This window comes from Dicentrarchus labrax, unplaced genomic scaffold (assembly GCF_905237075.1).
Source record: "Dicentrarchus labrax unplaced genomic scaffold, dlabrax2021, whole genome shotgun sequence".
NCBI classification, from domain to species: Eukaryota; Metazoa; Chordata; class Actinopteri; family Moronidae; genus Dicentrarchus; species Dicentrarchus labrax.
In genome coordinates, this window is record NW_026136701.1 from 21,839,629 (window position 1) to 21,853,261 (window position 13,633).

The following is a 13,633-nucleotide window of genomic DNA, read 5'->3' on the forward strand; positions in this document are numbered from 1 at the left end:
AGATTCCGAGCTGCCATTTTGACAGGAGACCGGAACCAAACAGCGGAACCCGGACGTTTTCCATGTCAACACTCACTGTTGTGTTCTGCTTTTGTCAAACCAGGAAGATGGATTTACTGTCGAGCAAATGGATTCTTAATTTAATACTTTGTTCGCTCTTCATCGGTAAGTTATTGTTGTTTCCCCCCAGCTGTGTTCAACTTGCGTCGTCCTCGCCGTTTGTTAGTGAGCCGAGTGCGTTTCTGTTTCCGGCGGTTGGCTCCATTGAGTTCTTTGTGGGCTCAGCTAGCCGAATGCTAAGCTAAGTCAGCGTTAGGCTTCTAATCTTTTTTTTTATTTTATTTTATTTTATTTACTCATACAAGTTGTGACAATGGGATTCGGCGTTGTAGCACTTCTACGCCCCGTTTCCACCCTGTTGAAGTTGAGGAAAATAACCACGTATCTGTTTTTATTAAGTGTTTTCGACGACTTTTCTCAGCGGTAGTCACAGATTGAGCTTCCCCGCCTGGTGTGAGCAACTCAGCGTGACTGCTCGTGATTCCCCCCGCTGCGGCCGCCCGGAGCTCCGGGGGCGGGGGGCGGCGGGGGCGGGGGTTCAACGCTAGAACGTCCACATCACGCCAAATTACATTCAATTATTTGTAGTCTAATGTTTGTTTGGTGGTCGCCGTAAACACAAAGCAGGTGAAAGCACAAGGGAAGTCACTTTTTTTAATCTTTAGGTTGTCCTGGTGAATTCGGCGTACAGGTGATCCGATAAAAATTGCGCTTTGTTTGAATTAAAACGGGGTTTTTTAGTTTACATTGACGTTTGTGCTGTTTTCTCTGAGAGGAAAAAGCTTGTGGGACCAACAGCTGAACCAAACCGAAAAGCTCATTTTCTATTAAAAACCCTGCATGTTGGCCTCTTGCAAGAAAGTTATAAGTGTCTGAACCTATAGTATACAAAGTAAGTGTATTGGCCTGAATTAAACTGCCACCACTTTGAAAGGACATACCTGTGATTTCTCTTTAGACAAGGTGGATATGAAATGTATTTAATTCGAGGAATGAAGCTATAAGACTTATTTCCTACATGGTCCAGGTTTGTTGAACAAACAAAAAGTGAAAGCATTTAAAATTATACACTGAAACTCTTAACTGAAACAAATATATATATTAATATTTTGTCCACCCCATTTATAACAGTGAGGGTAGGTTAAATAATCCTGTCTGTATACATATATCTGTACAGTTCAACAGCACCACAAACTACATCCTCTAAAGTGATCATATAGCCGATTCAGTACATCTATAAGGTACCCTTGTTATTATATTCAATAGCCCTGCTGCTCCCTACTTTTCCCATGTTACCTTAGTTTGTTTCATTAGTTTTAGGTGTACCTAAAAACTACAAACCTTAAACTGGCAACTAAATGTAGATCTTAGATGCCACATCTTCCAGTCTCAAGTCTAATAACACTATGAATGTGTTTTTACTAGTGAGAGATAAAGGATGTAACTTTCCTTTTAGGTTCTCTGAATATTTAAAACCCCACAAATTTGTGGCAGAAATACAGATTTTCTCTCTTTATTATGTTGTCTTGGTAAAAGCTAAAGTCATATTGCCACTCGTGCTGTTATTAAAGCGCTTTTTCCCTTGCAGGTGTCGGCGGTAATTCAGTGGAAAAGAAGATCTATGTGCATCTCAATTACACGGTCCCTTGTGTGCGACTGCTCAACGCAACACATCAAATAGGCTGCCAGTGTGAGTAGAGCAACAGATTAAAGTGATGCTTAGTGTTTGTCTCCAGAGTCCAAGATGTATCTGGGTCACTCGTGACAAGTAAAAAAAATACTTGTTACAGTTTGCACATCGTAAACAGAGAGTGTGTGTCCTCAAGGTATCTGAGTGTCTTTCTTTCACTTTGTTTTTGTTGTAAAATACTGACTATAAATCTGCTAACGCTGTGTGGTTGCTTCAGGGAGTTTTGACGTTTTGAAACTGCAAATCGTTTCTGACCCTCAAAGCTGCAGAACTGACTTTTTAAAGAAGATGAAAAGCACACAAGCTGCAGATAAATCAGGCACTTTCTTCTGAGTAATATCTGATTATCAAAAGCTGTCACAATACCACAAAAGCCCCATCAGCAGCAAAATAGTCTTTGTTGCGTCAGAACGTAATAGCTGAACCTTTTAGTAAAGGAGAAGAAGGCCTGGTGGACACACATTGATAAATAAGCTTTAAAGACATGTTTTATGTAGTACTGCTGTTGTACCTTATTTCACTGATGTTAATATTTAATCTCATCTTTGGGATTTCAGCCTCTTTGTCAGGAAATGTGGGCGTGCTCCATGTGCTCGAATCAGAGGATAATCTGGACTGGGTCCTGAAGTCTGGTCCCAATCCTCCTTATCTGGTTATCCTGGAGTCCCCGCTCTTTACCAGGTACAGTGAACACGTCTCACCCTGCAGAGGGAGTAGCTACAGTAGTTCTTAATGAGAGTAAAGGGCCTCTCCCTTTCTGTCTTCTCACTCTGAATCTTTATTACCACATGTTATATATCAATAAAGTTATAGTGACGATAAGTGTCCAGTAATTCAGTGAGTCCTCAGCATTTCTTTCAATTATACAACATGTTTTTTATTTAGAGTAGCAGATTGGAGAGAAGTTATACCATCAGTACAAGGTGGTAAAACTCAGTCCGCCATAAGCTGTCAGTAACACAAATGTACAATATATTGTCTAACCCTGAGGACAGGAAAGTTGAACCACACTTCAAACCCATGTGTGACTTGTATTTGTACCCGTATCATTTCCACTGCCCCGTGCCACCTGTCTGCCTGTCAGATCCATCATGATGAAGCTGAAGAACGGCTCCAGGAGAGTGGCTGGCGTAGTTGTTGTGGCGCCAAACGCAAACCCGCTTGAGGCCTTCTCCCCGCACACCACCTGTCCCAACGAGAACTCAGGTGGGTGGGGGTTCGCCTGCTAAGACTTGTCCCTCGGTATTACACCAGTTACAGAAGTTAATTGTGGTTTTGTGATCCTCAGAGGGCACAACTCATAAAAGTGAAAAGCTGTAGTTGGTTCAGTTTGAAATTCTACTTTAACAATTTGATGTACAGTGCTGTAGGTTTATGTAATGAGACGTCAGAGGCACGAATCGGTGCTGCAGCATATTCAAAACATAGTTGTGGAACAATGCAAAAGGGAGCTTATTTAAGTCGCAGATTGTATTTCTTGCCGAAATGTACCTTGGGAGTTGTAGCTACCTTCTCCCTAGAAGTTTTTATGCACACAGACATTTAATCAAAGAATATATCTGATATTTTCATGCCTGTGCCATCTAACATTGTTTCTGGAGAAAATGAATGTGACTTTTGCTTCCAGACCAACTTTGCAACTGTATAGGCTGAATTGAAACTAATAGACAGAAGAAAAAACTAATAAATACCAAAGAATAAAATGTGCAAAAGTCAACAGCGGTAAAAAAACTTTTTTATAAACTCTTTAGATACATATCAGCCTCGTTCATAAATTATTACATTTTTCATGTGGCTCACTTGTAGAAATGGGGAACTAGGTACCGACACAATTTTTAGCTTCAATTTATTTTCGTGACTTCTGAAATCTGCTCATAGTACACGCCTCATGAGGCCCTGTTTTAGTGTTACAGCTGCTTCACTCTGTGTTTCTCCCTCAGGCGTGTATTCGGAGGACTACGATCCAGCCTTGGCCCATTGTAATGTGACAGTGTGGAACCCTTTTGGAAACGGCCTAGCCTATGAGGAGTTTGACTTCCCCATCTTCTCTCTGAAAGACGACAATGACACTCACGTCATACGGCAGGTAATGTGACAGGAAATCAGGTGTTTGCAACAAAAGATGATCTTTTTTGTCTGTTTATCCAATTTGATATAACCCCTTTGTACTTTCCTGTCCCTGCATTGTTCAACTTTGTTGTCACAGCACAAAATGGCTGTTTGATTGTTTTTCTAGTTGCCTCTGGTGTTGGTGAACAGGAATCCTTTACAAAACAGTACAGTTGCAATAAAACCTGATCTGAACTTGTCCCACGAGTGGTTGAGATTAGGAACGATGCCAATAAAGCCGTTTTCAGCAGCACTTAAGCTGCTTTCTAAAGCCAACATGTTGCGGCACATTATGTTGAGACAATTTGTCAGACCCCACAAATCATTAGCTGTTTCCCCAACGTTTAATGTGACAGAAACAGACAGATCCTATTACATAGGTTTTAAATGAACCTCTTCTGATGCAGTGCAAGTCTGCATGTGGTTCTTCTCCTCAGCGGGCGTCATGTTTTTACAAAATAGAGCTAACATGGCTGAACCGCAGAGTCTTTCAGTTCTGTTTTACCTCAGCTTTCAGTTTCTGCTCACTGTTAATGGTGAACCTCAGATCTGAGAAGTCAGGTTAGATGAGGGGAAACTGTCGTATAAACCCAATAGTTTCAGGTCTGATCCAGAGTGCAGGTACTGCGTCATTGTGATACATTTAGTCACATACATGGTAGTTTGTTTATTACTGTGCCCTAACCTGCCACTGTGCCCCTGAGCAAGAGCACCAGACCAAATTGTCTATGTTCTAACTTGTTCTAAAGACTGAAAACTATTTGACATTCGTAAAAATACAAATTGTGGTTTTCTGTCTCTGTTAAACATTCCCACACATGAAGAAGATTTAATATGCGTTTGCTTTTCTCCATTTGCAGTGTTACATGGAACATAACCGCGCTGTGAACGGCAGCACTCCCCAGTACCCGCTGTGTGCCATGCAGCTGTACTCCCACATGTCCGCTGTCACCAACACAGCCACCTGCATGAGGAGAAATGACATCGACTTCAGCATCAGCCCAGGTATTTAGATAAATATCTATACAATGCAATGCAATCAATATTGCAATTTCTTTTTCTGCCACTTTTAAAGGCTGCACAACTTTGTCAGGAATAAAATCTATTTAAAATTCATCAATTCTAACCAAAGTCCTTATTGGTTCTTGTTCTTGTGTCTCCCTTTAGAGATGGTTTGTGACCCGTTGGGTGACTATAATGTTTGGGCTTCTACCAGGCCTATCAACAACACAGCCAAGGGCCACAAGATGTGGGAAAGTGTGGTCATAGCAGCAGCCAGGGTGAGTTACGGGAAAGAGTCGAGGCCTATACCTCTATTTCACTACAGTACAACATTTGTTAGTCATTAGCATGCCCATGTGAGTTTATGAAAACCGTTTTTAAGCCAGTATCTCCAGTGATCTCAGTCACTTTGAAAGCTTTCCAGTATAGAAGTCAAGTCCAAGATAAGTCCTGCTTTGCAATGTATGTCATGTGATCTCACAGTCTGTGTTACTGCCAATGGTTTCTGTGCTTTGCTTCTTGTGTAAATACTTTTCCTACTTTGTTATTAAGAACAAGATTAAGTGAAACAATCATAAAACAATGAGGTTCCCTATACAAGAGTTAGACTAAAGGTATTTTACACATTAATTAGTAAAGTAGTAAGGACCCTGGATACACAAAAGTAAAGACTTGTGAGATCGGTTCGATAAGTTACCTCATAACAGGAAGAAACAAAGTAGATCACCAGTGGAGATCTACAACAAGTCCCCATAGGAAGTACAACATAGTACTTAATCTAGTAAACATTCACGTAGTCCTCAGGAGTAAAAATAGAAACCTGGTCAGTACAGCTGGAACCATTAATCATAAATGACTTTGTGGGCGACTGTTCTGATAATAAGAGGTTAAACAAGCAAACATTATTATTCTCTGATATCAGCTTTTCCAATAGGAAGATTTTCTGTTTAACATAACTGTAAAATGTGTTTGTCAAAAAGACGTTTGAATAATTTGAGTTTTAGGAAAGTATGACTATTTTCTAACATTTATTTAACTAAATGATTAACCAGTTTATTGAGACAATAATCAGCAGATTGATTGATAACGAGAATAACGAATAATTGTTAGTTGCAGTCCTACTGTACACATCTCTTGAATAAACAGAAGTACATCATTATATTATTATATTATACAGCTGGTAAACCAAAAGACAAGAGAGGCCACATTTTGATTTAATAAAAAATAGGTCATAGCATGTTTGACTGAACTACTTACCTAGATACTATATCTGGTTGATGGATCTCCTCCTCTACTCTCCTCTCCTCTCTCCCGCAGTTGGACAGCAGGTCTTTTTTCTTTGACATTGCTCCAGGAGCAGACAGTGGAGTCTCTGGGTTCGTCACTTTGCTGGCGGCCGCCCACGCTCTGCGAAACGCCACCCAGGAGGCCCCACCTAACCGCACCATCCTCTACGCCTTCTTTCAAGGGGTCAGTTGTTTCCACATCACTGTATGAACACGCTGAATTATATGTTGTACTGTCAGCCTTACTCATGTGTCCTGTATGTTTTATTTGACTGTTTGACTCCAGGAAACCTTTGACTACATCGGCAGTTCGAGGATGGTATATGATATGCAGAACAATCAGTTTGCCGTGGACCTGGACAATGTTCACTCAGTACTGGAGATAGGACAGGTGTGTATTGTAGATATATGTAATATGTATTGTAGATTGTGTATGCATGGACCTGCACAGACTGTCAGACTTAAGTACAAGGCAAATGTATTGCTTGAAAATGTTCAATACTAGCAGCAAGACTAAACCAGAGTTTCAGTACCAACACAAAAACAAGTCTAAAATCTTTGTTGTTATTTTGTTGGTTACAAAAAGCATTAAGGTCTGATATTCAACCTTACTTTAATAAATAATTGAATGTATAAGATTTACGTAATGTTTCTGTGTGTTCACTATAGGTGGGACTTCATACTGAGTCGAAGCTGTGGCTTCACTCTGATCCCGTGTCTCGGAAGAACAGCAGTGTCAATGATGAGGTTTGTATCTGTGTATATTTAAGAGCTTCCTCTATTATACAGCACTGCTACACCACCACTGCAAGTGGTGTACAATTGAAATTGATAGCATAATGTATCTTAATACCTTTTTTAAAGAGGTGTAGTGCAATGATTCAAAAGGATAAGATAAACTACTAGGAAATCGATGCTTGTACTGTATACAATAAGAAGGATAAAAACGCATTCAGCGTATAGAAATAGTAAATACATATAGTAGTTGGACAATATTTAGGGATAATGAAGTTGAAATAAATTGATACACAATTTCTAAAAAAAATAGAAATAGCTTTGAACAAATATTAGAACTAAAACTGGAGCAGATGTGGATTAAAATGGAAATTAACCATGTTATATTAAGAATACTGTGAATATAAAATATGCAGACTTCTGAGTTGGTGATTAACTGTAAATCTCACACTGTGTGTAGTATTAATGTATAACATTGAGGTTCTGTTTCAGGTGAGGAAGCTCATAGAAAACTTGCAGTCGGCTGCAGGAGGTTTAAACATCTCCATGGACGAGCCCAGTGTCTCTCAGCCTCTCCCGCCATCGTCCTTCCAGCGTTTCCTGCGAGCTCGGCCAATCCCCGGCGTCGTTCTTGAGGATCACCAGTCTGCTTTCAGCAATAGGTGATTCTGGGTTTTCTTTAAAACACACGCTGTTACATTTCATTCAATTCAATTGGCGTGTTTTGTAAATGTATTCCTTCTGCTCTGTGTGCAGGTTCTATGAGAGTATGTACGATAATGCAGAATACCTGAACATCTCTTACCCACCAAACATGACGCCAGAGGAGCAGCTAGAGTTTGTCACGGACACTGCGAAGGTATTGCTTCTTGATGATTAAAAATATAACACTCTGCATATCAACACAAACGCTTCTATATCAGATTTGATTGCCGTTTGTCTTTTTTTCAGCCTGAAACATGAGATCAGTTGTTTGGGAAACATCACATTTCTGTTTAACTGTTAAACAGTAAAATCTGTGTAAAAAGTCAGTGAGAGGTTATAGCTTATATACAGTATAGGTTATAGTTATTGTTGTATGTTGTTGAGTCATTAAAAATTAAATTATTTTTTATCTATAACGCCTACTGTGAATAGTTCTCTATATTTTAGCATTATGAGCAGCTTGTTTTTGTGTCACAACTCATTCTTTGCTGACTTTTATATTAAAAAAACTTAAAGTGCAAACCTGTCTGAAAATATTTAAGCTGTCTTTACGATGCTTTAGTTTAATTTACTGTTGTATCTCTCGAAGATGTCGCTGGGAAGCAGCTAATTAAGATTTTCTGCATTTGTCTTCATGCATCTTTCAGGCTCTGACTGAGGTGGCCACTATGGTTGCTAAGGCTTTGTACATGCAGGCAGGAGGATCAGAGCCCCAGCTGAGCAGCATTAAGGCAGACGCTCAAATAGTAAGATTGTTGAATTTTATTTGGGTTTTGATGATTACAATATGTTTCAAAGCTATTGAACTTATTTACAAGTTTACTATTCCTATGTATCGGCTCCTTCCTAATTCCAGTAATGCAGTTTATCCTCTGATGTACAGTATCAGAAATTAATTTTCTTTCTATTGGTATTACTTTTCCATTTGTATTTGGGAGTTTATTAACTTGTAGAGTTAACTGTTTTTACTATTCATTATGTTTCTTTCAGACACTTGAAATGTTCCTTTTAATAATTGGTTTTATCATTAATACAAAGACAAAGAAAGGTTGTTTTTTTTTCTGGTCACTTTCTGGAGATATTTCTTACCAATTACTATTTTGTTTTTGTGTGTCTTATATTTTTCAACTGAGCAGAAGTGACTCTGTTTAATGGTTTGCGTTCCCTCAGGTGACCCGATTGCTGTACGGTTTCCTTGTTCGGTCAAATAACTCCTGGTTCCAGCAGCTCATCCCCTCCGACCTCATGAGCCATCTGGGTAAGTTGGGATACAAGTTCATCTTTTAGACTCGAACAAAATCATTAATAACAGCTCATCTTAATACTGTAAGTGTGTTATTTTGAAGAGAGGTGACATTTTTGATAGCTACATTATTTCCAGACACAAAACTCTTCTGTCTTCTGTCTGTCAGCTAACAGGCCCACAAACTTCTATGTCGGCGTGACTCAGCAGTCCAGCGAACCGACCCTCCTGGTCCAGCACCTGCTGGCTAACCTGACCGGTAGCACCGTCAACATCACCCAGGAGAACTGCCAGAACCAGAGAGAGGATGAGAACGACAAAGAGAACAAACACGTAGGATGGCAGTCTTCAGCTTGTTAATTTACTTCGACTTAATACAAAATATTTATTCAAAGATAGCTCTTAGTATACGTTAATACATATTAGGGTCGATCTGTCAGATCAATATTATTTCTTTTTTTTTTTTTTTTTCTTATGAACCAACTTGGAAAAGGGAAAGAAAGAAAAACATTTAGTTAGATAAAACAGGGATTATTTTTATTATTGATGCATCCGTTGTTTTAATCAACCAATTATTTTTTCGATTTATTGAATAATTGTTTGTTTATAAAAAAAGTCCAAGATGACATTTTCAAACTTTATTGAATAATAAATATTCAGTTTACCTTAATTTAAAATATAGAGCATGTCTTTACATTTGGGACACTAAAACCAGTAAGTTTTTGCTTGAAAAGTGATTTAAATAATGAATTGGTCATCAAAGTAGTTAGGATATAATTTTTCTTTAGATTGATCCATTAATGAAGATTATGTTTTTGCTCTAGAAATGTTAATTTGCTTAATCAAAAAAGGTTGATGGACAATATAAGATATAAATAACAAAATGTAAAGTCTGGACTGGAATATACTATACTATATAATATTCTGGATAAATATAGAATAAATGTGCGTTATGAATTATATTGTCCTCTGCACGCCTTTGCACTTCTTTTTATAAAGAAATAAAACATTTGTTCCCCCTCAGATGTACTACTACATGTGGGTTCAAGGAGCGGCGCCTCCCAACAGTACACAGAGGGAGGGTTTCTGCATACGCTCCACAGTCCGTCTCTCCAAAGCACTTTCCCCAGCCTTCGACATGCGGGAGTATACTTCCAAAGATTATTCAACGTGGACAGAGTCCAGGTGGAAGAGCATCAAAGGACGCATATTCCTGGTGGCCAGTCACGACTTGGAGGTAAACCCTTCACCCCACAGAGTCAAAGACAACATATGTAAAGCAGATTTAACACACCTCCCCTCATGTAATGGGGTAGTGGTTAGTCACATACTGCAGGACATCTGGATTTTAAAGTGAGAATTATATACTAAAGCCAATGGTATATGGTTTTATAGTGAAAATGAATCATAGTGAGGCTAAAGTAGGCCTTCAGAATATGAATGTTTAAACTTTCTTTGAGCAGGTTATGAACACAGAGAATCAAGCATTCAAACTGTTAAAAAGTATGAACATTACAAAGGCTGCATACTCCCTGGCTCCCTTACATACTCGTACAATATAACTCAATAATTAGCAGAACTTCCACGGTGAGGAGGGACACTGAGGAATAAATGTTATTTCCACCCCACCTTTGTTTTCTCTGTCGAGACGCCATTTAAAGCCACAATTTGTAGTGGTTATAACATCTTTAATCTGAAAATGAGGCAGGTCTGGTGCATTTGTGTAACACAAAGCATTGCTGTCTGCCACTATGTCATTTTTAAGACCACCACTGGGGAGTGCTAAAGTCACATATGTTCGAGAAAAGCTGCACTAATCTATTTTTTTATACTAATAATGTATCAAATGAGTGCGTGTAATGTGAGGGGATGTTCCTCATAGTGATATGTTGCAGCTAATGAGCCAGTTGTTTGCCTCAGGTGTCGGTGGAGACCAAAATAGAGCTAAAAGGAGAGTAAATATGTCACTTAAATTGATCCGGTGGACAAAAACACAACTCCAAATAAATGCTAATGTAACAAGTTAACCATATGAACATTATAAGTTGATAATATCTCATATAAATTGTATTTACAGCTTGTTCAACTGCACCTGAATGGCCAAAACAAATTAATTCATAGTGTTTTAATGTGTTGTTGTGTGCAACTAATAAACAAAACATAGAAAAGAAATAATAAGATGTTCCTTCCTTCCAGATGTTGACGCTGGGCGTGGGTATCGCTGTCCTGCTAACGTCCCTGCTGCTGACGTACGTCATCAGCTCGAAGGCCGACATGCTCTTCAGCTCGGGGAGGGAGCCGACCAACGCCACCTACTGATCCACACGGAGACGACACAGGCCCACGACCACTACCACCACTACTACTACTACTACTACTACTACTATTACTACCACAACTACTACTTCTATCTCAAGCAGACTCGGACAGGCTCTTTTTACTTTAAAACACAACACACGTAGGTACATAGACAGGTTAAACACAGCAGCAGAGAGTTTTTTTTTTTTTTACGACAACGACGACGACTCCATGTTTATGGACTCACTCAGGTGAGGCATGACATGAGGACTGGACCGGACTGGATTGGCCTGGATGGATCTGGACTCATCAGGGTCAGAAAACACTGGTCAGGCACCAGCAGGCCCTGCCAGTGGAAAAGATGTTTATATTTGTTTTTGTTTTAGGTTTTTCCTTTTTTTTTTTTTTTTTTTTTTATTGTCAAAGAATGTTTTGTTTACTGTGTCATGGGATAGGCACTAAACATTGAGCATTATTTTGAGTATGATTGTGAATATGTAAATGTGACTTGAGTGAGTGAGCAATTGACTGCGGGATTCAGTGTGTATGAATACAACAGTGTGTGTGTGTGTGTGTGTGTGTGTGTGAGTGAGCCTGAACTTTGTATGAGGATTGCGATGGTATGTGCAATACTTTAGCTGTCTTCTCTGTCAATGTAGTTAACTTATCAATCAGTTCTAATCATAAGAAACCACTTTTTTTGAGTCAATGAACAAGTAGTAACATTTAAATTTAAGGGGGTTTTTTTTGCTAAAAATCTGAAAACGTGTGGTGAAGTATTTTGATAAGCTCTAGGTCCTGGGAAAGTTGACAACAAACCCTAAATATTTATATTGTTCAGTCCCAGTACACATATAACTACATGTGTTCATGTAGTTGTACAGTCGACCGGCAGCAATTTCACATATTGTGATATTTGTGTGGAGAAAGAAGAACTTCCCAAGGAGTCTGGCGTGGCTGACAAACGCTTTACTTCATATCGATCAGCTGCCACAAATCAAATCAAATCCAGTCAGAAAATCTTGTGTTTTGACGCAGAAAACACGCTGGTACTCTGGCTGTGCACTCTTTTTTTTGGTTCATACCTGTTTCACAAGGTTTTTTCTTTTTAATGATAACTTCTGAAAATTGTGACAACATGCAAGATAGGTTTTATTATTATTATTATTATTGTTGATGGATGTTCATTTAATGGCTGGAATCAATGACCAATTGTGATGCCTTGATGAAGAAATAAACATTGCTTCTTTTCCAGTTTTTTTCTTTCATTGTCGATAAACAGCTGACATGTAATCGATGTCTCAGGGGCCCAAAGAGCTCACCGTTATAAATGAGGAGGCGTATGGACTGGTTATGTGAATTATGTAATCAATCAAACACTGTGACCTCAGTTTACAATGTTTTCTTCCTATGCTGACACGAGTGTGATATCATCCTCCCTTTATAGACTATAAGAGATCGTCCACGTGTTGGGTTGCGGAGGAACTAACGTCTGTAGCCACAAGGAACAATAATATAACACTTTTCATCAAAACTCATCGCTCAGTCATGTGTTTTTGTGGTGCTTTACTGATGGCGTAAGGAAGAAAATGTCAAGCTGAGGCCAGAATATTTGTGATTTTGTGTTTCAGAATCACAATAACCTATGTTGTTGTCACATTATAGCACCTAAGTCAAGCAGAGAAAGCCCAATTGTCCTGCTTTGGATAGGTGAATGGCTATTTGTTAACCAGAGAAAGTCTAAAAATGCATTTAGTCATTATCTAAACCAGTGGAGCTCGGCCCTCTGACCTTTTGACCCCTTAAACATAATATGTGAATGAGCTGTGAGCAGCTCGTAAGAGAAATATTATAAAGAGGTAAAAGTATCCAGTGTTAAGAAAAGCAAAGATTAAGATATAAATCTGAAAGAATATATGATTTTGTGTAGAAGAACAGCAGTATGTGTTTGTTATCATCTTGTGACTGCTCAGATTTCTATTGTGAACACATGATTGGTCCAAAAACAACAGTTCTTAATTCAACCTCTTAAAAACAGATTTTATACAAATAATAAATTAATTTATTTAGAAAAACATACAAAATCGTGTTTTTCAAAAGGTATAAATTTGTTCAGGTCACATTGAGAAATCAGTCTGATTATACAAATCATACATTTTATTTATAAAGCCAAAAAAAAAATCACAAAATCTCCTCAGAGGACTCATTATGTACAATATTTAATAGACATTGAATTACAACATGGGGAAACTAAATCATTGTTTATTATAAACATACCACTTTTGTATCATGGAAGGACAATTACTTTAATATTAATATTTATTTCAGTTGTAAAACTAATTCTTACATGTTACTAAAATATGACTAAAGTCTGATGTAACTTTAAGAAAATTTGAAAAATTAAACTAAATTAAATATTATTTAGTGAGATTTGACTTTAAACCTTTAAAAACTATATTATTTAAACATCGCATTTAGCAGCAAAGTGTTAAAACATTTCAACCT

General features: G+C 38.3%; 1 protein-coding gene across 1 annotated transcript; it reads left to right on the forward strand.

The window, feature by feature from the left end:
- Nucleotides 1-19: 19 nt before the first annotated feature.
- Nucleotides 20-12,382, forward strand: ncstn (nicastrin). The gene is made up of 17 exons (XM_051380231.1): nucleotides 20-165; nucleotides 1,649-1,750; nucleotides 2,308-2,431; nucleotides 2,835-2,956; nucleotides 3,691-3,836; nucleotides 4,720-4,864; nucleotides 5,027-5,139; nucleotides 6,179-6,331; nucleotides 6,434-6,538; nucleotides 6,817-6,894; nucleotides 7,375-7,544; nucleotides 7,639-7,741; nucleotides 8,235-8,333; nucleotides 8,758-8,845; nucleotides 9,000-9,163; nucleotides 9,855-10,067; nucleotides 11,027-12,382. Exons 1-17 carry the CDS (start codon nucleotides 63-65, stop codon nucleotides 11,147-11,149), a joined length of 2,151 nt encoding a protein of 716 aa, XP_051236191.1. The 5' UTR covers nucleotides 20-62; the 3' UTR covers nucleotides 11,150-12,382.
- The last annotated feature ends 1,251 nt before the right edge of the window (nucleotides 12,383-13,633 follow it).

Excerpts from the sequence above, each read along its gene's own strand:
- ncstn (XM_051380231.1), top strand. The coding sequence starts at position 63 with ATGTCAACACTCACTGTTGTGTTCTGCTTTTGTCAAACCAGGAAGATG. Across the intron at positions 166-1,648 it reads ACTTTGTTCGCTCTTCATCG|GTGTCGGCGGTAATTCAGTG; the intron begins GTAAGTTATTGT and ends TTTCCCTTGCAG. Across the intron at positions 8,334-8,757 it reads TTAAGGCAGACGCTCAAATA|GTGACCCGATTGCTGTACGG; the intron begins GTAAGATTGTTG and ends GCGTTCCCTCAG.